The 5,300-nt window shown below is 45.9% G+C and overlaps 1 protein-coding gene across 1 annotated transcript; it reads left to right on the top strand.

The window, feature by feature from the left end:
* Nucleotides 1-115: 115 nt before the first annotated feature.
* Nucleotides 116-2,126, top strand: EDB93DRAFT_1110171 (uncharacterized protein; the record flags this gene model as incomplete). Its single annotated transcript, XM_041448026.1, has 9 exons — nucleotides 116-324; nucleotides 375-493; nucleotides 592-736; nucleotides 931-1,009; nucleotides 1,237-1,337; nucleotides 1,377-1,481; nucleotides 1,600-1,660; nucleotides 1,762-1,880; nucleotides 2,036-2,126. 9 exons carry the CDS (start codon nucleotides 116-118, stop codon nucleotides 2,124-2,126), a joined length of 1,029 nt encoding a protein of 342 aa, XP_041300631.1.
* Nucleotides 2,127-5,300: the final 3,174 nt, after the last annotated feature.

Below are 5,300 nucleotides of genomic sequence, written 5' to 3'. Positions count from 1 at the left end.
ACCCAGCAACAATTTGTCATCATGGACACCCACTCAGACTATACCGGTATCTTGCCACATACCAGTGGGACAACAAAGCCCAACAAACATACAATCTCTGAGATTACACACCTACATGGGTAACCCACTCATGACAGCGATGAAGGCTGCCTCGTTGTCTGCAAGGGAGGATGAGACTGTGGAGACCACCGTCAATGGAGGAACCCCCTGGTACAACACCACACCCAAGGCGAGGGGCGGTCGACGGGGACTTTTTCTTGTGACCCATGGTCCTGCAATGCAGGTCAAAACCGAGTTTGAGGAAGTGCTGGCAATGGTGGAGTCGTGAGGCTATCTATTCCTCATCTAATGCACTCCACTGAAATCTGTTTCAGGGACCTCTTTGACTTTGTTATCGGATTTGGGGGATCCTCCACCCTCCCTGGGTTTGTGGGACCCACAGTGCTAGCATTCATTCGTGGAGCTGCGGTTTTGGCTGCACAGACGTGTGGAAGTCCCTTTGTGATTTGCTTGTCGCCAATCCGGATGTGCTGGAGCATACTACAGTCATTGTGGTATATGCTTGTTATATGGGTGGGAAACGCACTGTAGAAAGTAGAGAGGTGGCGAAACATAGCACATATCGTGCATTCGGGTGCAAGTTCACAGCATGTCCAAATGAAGGCTGCGATTCCTTAATGACAGACAGCATCACGGCGTCCCAGATGGAGAACAATTCAGATGACATGTGGGGCATGTCAGTGGAAATCTGCATGGCTCCCAACTGATCAAGATAACAACTATGCCATCCGTGTCAGACCTGCCCCCACCCCCTTGCTCTTCTGGCACAATTTCCCCCCACCTCCTAGAATCCACATATTATGGCGACGCTGTGACGGGCACAAATACACAAAAAGTAAATGAGAAAAGAAACCATGCTCACACAACCAGGTCATCGAGTAGCCGTCCTGCGAAACTTCGCAGGCTGTTGGGCAATATGGAATGGAGAGGCGGCGAGACACCGGGCAGTGTCCGTTATAGACCATGAAAGATTAGCACAAAATACCCCCACTATATCATTATTCTTGACTCGAGTAGCAGTGGCCAGCTGTATCTTTATTACTTGACGCTTTCTTCGGGCTCTTTAGTACTTCTGCAAATAATGTGTCAAAACGGAGGAAAATAGAGGGTTTGGTCATCGCTTCACCTTTTACTTTAGGGTGTAGGTAGTGAGATATTCCCCTGTACCACATGCAGGCAGACACAAGGGCATTTGATACCTCGAATAATCAATGCAACACACCTGCATATGTGCGGATGATTCGAGGACACCTAGGGAGGTGTACACATGGAGAGATGTACGTGATGATGTGTTAGAAGTCCACACAGGTTGGAAGAACTAAGTTGAACATCAAGCACAAATTCATGGATACAAACAATACCACACAATACCACACAGCTAATTGTGACAACGCCGACATTCCTCGTGTGAAAATTTTAGGGTAATTATCAGTCCTAAATAGGTCCTAAGTGGCTGGGAGAAATTCGAGTCTACACAAAACTAATTTCTCGAATTGTCAAGGAAGCATAACTTGCTACAAAGTGCTACATGTGCTCCAGCGCATTCCGTAGCACCGTCCACCCCACTGGCAAACTATTACAGTTCACTGCACAATGGTACGTACGTTACTCTAGGCCTGAGGCTCTACATATCACACCAGCCAAGTTGTGGTAGTTCAACATCGGCCTTATACATTCACTCACTGGCTCATACCAGGATAGCGATCTCGAATTTCTGAAAAGGGTGATCAAAACGAAAGTTGGGGAGCACATACATTGCGGATGGTCAATCCGCTAAACCCAGTTGCTTCTTTCCACATCACTGCAATGGAGTCCTTCACGTGAGTCCAAAGTCAAGGCGACAAATTGTAGATGGAAGCAAATAGTTGCAAAACCTGCAGGCATTGGTGTGTTGCTGAGGAAGGTCGGATCCAAACATATCCAGTGAACCTCGCAGGCAAATACACGATTCCTGAACTGAAATGACCTGATGCAGGCCATACGACAGGAGTATCGACTTTAGACCGGTCAGCACCTGCTTCACTCTTCGCGAACAACGACCACGGATAACAGCATCTCTATTCTGAGGACTTCCAGTATGTGGGAGACCATTAAACAGCGTTGTCGCTTTCCGTGAGTTGTGAAAAGAGATATTGCTCACACCTGGCTGCCACTAAGATATGGCAAAAGTGGGTGATGCTTTCTGTCGTAGGTCGTCCGTGAATACATCGTAGCGGTGCAGGTGGGTGGTATGTAGGGTTTCAATAACGTAGTAACATGAGGCGCCGAGTTTCTGATAATAGGTGTCGCGTTCAAACATAAGAACCATGAGAAGTATGTAGAAGAAAAAGATTCAGCGATTTTTGGGGGTGATTTGGCTCTTGGGCTGTTGCAACATGCCTGTAGTCGAGTTTTGGACGGTGCCTGGACGTTTGTGGTTTGATGGTCAGTACTCGCATCTGGAGGTTGAGGGTTTCTTTACTTCAAGGGGTGGTGTGCAGACTAGAATATATTACCTTACGGAGCAAGGTCATTTCGGGGAGGGACATAATCTGTCACCTGATATTAACATCAAGCTGTGCACGCGAATGGTCTAGATTACATCAACAACGTTAGATAATAGACCACGACAATAGATGCGATGAAAAACGTCAGATAATGCACGACGACCATAGATACAACAACAGACACTCGCAAACCAAAAATGTCAAGCTAGATACAAATACAAAGATTGATGCTCGATGCTTGAGACGAAAACGCGCACAAATACAACGACAGGTGACCCAAAAACCTACGCATCAACCATTAATACTTCGAAGCACTCCCTATCGCCACCTCTTTTTCTTGTGAGTCGGTTGCTCGTCATCCACATCACTCAAATGATGTTTTGATATCATGCTGGCACTATGTTTCTTCGACCAAGGCTCCATCCAATGCCCAGTTAGCTTCCAAAGGCAGTATAGCATTGCCATCTTCGAAGACAGGCAGAGGGACTGCATGGAAGAACCCAGTTTTCAGTAAATCTATCCATTTGGGAGCATTGGGAAACCACTTTCCATGAGGTGAATCGGAATGCGAGACGGTTACAATCAAACCTACTCGAGATCTTCACTAAAAAAAACTCCACTCGCCCTTAGTTCAAATACGTTGGCAGTCACATGTAGCATCTCTCCAGTCACATCTCGGATCACCATATTTCTATGATCACCTGTGGTGCCTGCTACTTTTTGCTCTTCTTGGAACACAACCAACATCATCATATGCCAATCGTCGACATGCAAAATGTTATCAGGATCTTGGATAGGAGGTCATCTCATTTTTACTTCATAACAATCCAACTAATTATACATAGTCATGCTGTAGAATCGAAGATCATTTCACTTGCTCTCGCAGCTTAATTGCACTTGCTTCAACAACAACAACAACAACAACACAACAACAACAACAACAACAACAACAACACAACAACAACAACAACAACAACATCACAGCCATATCAAGGCAAATTCGAGACTCTACGAGGCACAGTACACATTCCCTTGAAATCCATTTCAGACTGAGCATCCACTTTTAGTTCTGATATCGTACTTAGCTCGTAATTTTGAGGCGACATCGTTCTTCGTAGAACACAACGAAATAGCATAAAGAAGAGCATAATCTACGTACCAGTAGTTAGAAAACTTGCAATTGGGGTGTGCTTGATCAAATTCAAAACGGAGCAAGGTCATAAGTTCGCACAGCGAACCCCTAGTTCATTCACTTGAATACCTATTAACAAGCAATAGCTATGTTCGATATCCCGGTACTGATGATAGTGACTGCTATGGGATGAAATACAAACACCATCCTGGGACACAGATCCTGCTCGCGACAAGATTACAAGTAGTCTTGATTTGGTCCACTCTGGTCGACTCCCGACATTTAGTTGATCTGCAGTGAGTCCAGCTGTTGCGAATGCTTGGTTTGGAAATCTGCATCTGTGCTCATCGACACCAACCAAGCGACATGGCAAATCGCTTTAGAAAAAAAATTGAACGCTGAAGGGCCGCCAAAATAACACACCCCAATTTCAGTGACTGTCAGTCAGGAGGGCCGTCGCAGGCGAGTGTTCCAGGTCTCAATTTCCAATATGGTTCGTGCATTGGGGTGAGCTTGAACACATTCTCTGCCGTGTCGTAGATATTCAGTTGCTTGAGCTTGTTTTGTCGTGGCTGAAAGTATGTCCCGCGGTAGTCAGTGAGTATCCTCGGATCGTATAGTGCTCCTGATCTGACTTTTCAAGGGTGTGTGCGTTTTACGAGAATAGTAGATACCCACTCGAGCTTGTTATAGAACTGATGAATGCCGCCGCAATTTCTTGTCCTAACATGTTGAGGTATAGCCTGTCGCAAATTTTCCATGGAAGAGTTAGAGGCTACCTGAAGACCGGGAGCAACTGCCGTTCACTCAGAGCGGATCTCCATGAACTTCCGTAGCCACCCAAAAATTGTCCAAAGCATGTTCATTTTGCTGATGTACAGACAAACATGACGAAGAAGTACCTGGTTGGGTAGCTAAAATTTTATTACAGTCTGTAATAACAGACGACGGAGAGGATTAATATTCTAGAAACAAACATTCAGACATATGAAAACGATTCAAAGAAATACACATACAACCGGGCTGAAATTTTAACTATGGCCATCAGAAAATCGAGCAACGTCCGTTTCTGAAGGCCTTTGGAATCGAGAACCATCAAACTTCGCGCTCACAAACGCTAGCCAATCACGGCCGAGCTCGACGTCACATCCGCTCAGAGAGACAGGTGGAAAGGTCTGCCGTGAATTGTACCGACCACCAATGGTAGGAACGCGAACCAGCCCAATAGTGGACTCTACAGCTGTCCCATAATGAGACGAAACAGCCGGAACTTCAGAACCGTGCGACCCAGACACCACAAACAGGCATGAAAAATATGTTTAGGGCCGGAGTTATGGTTTGTTTGGCGCGGAGGATTTGTATATATTTGCCACTCAATGTTCAATTTTTCTTCAAACTTCTCAATCTCCCACACCGTCAGGTACTAGGAGAGTTTGGTTGTTCGGTGAGGACATTCCCCTGACAAGGGAGGTGTACTCTGGAGTCATCCAGACATCCACATGACTGGGCAGGAACGACTTTGGTTGGTGGAACTGTGGAGACTCTGAGATCAATGAGTGCGAGAGAATCTGGCCAGAGTCGTCGATACTGTATCTGACTGTTTTATCTGTTGCGATGAATTT

Source organism: Suillus bovinus (assembly GCF_016758785.1).
Source record: "Suillus bovinus strain UH-Sbo-P2 chromosome Unknown EDB93scaffold_273, whole genome shotgun sequence".
NCBI classification, from domain to species: domain Eukaryota; kingdom Fungi; phylum Basidiomycota; class Agaricomycetes; order Boletales; family Suillaceae; genus Suillus; species Suillus bovinus.
The sequence above is the reverse complement of the archived record's forward strand: the minus strand, read 5'-3'. Positions and strand labels throughout refer to the sequence as shown.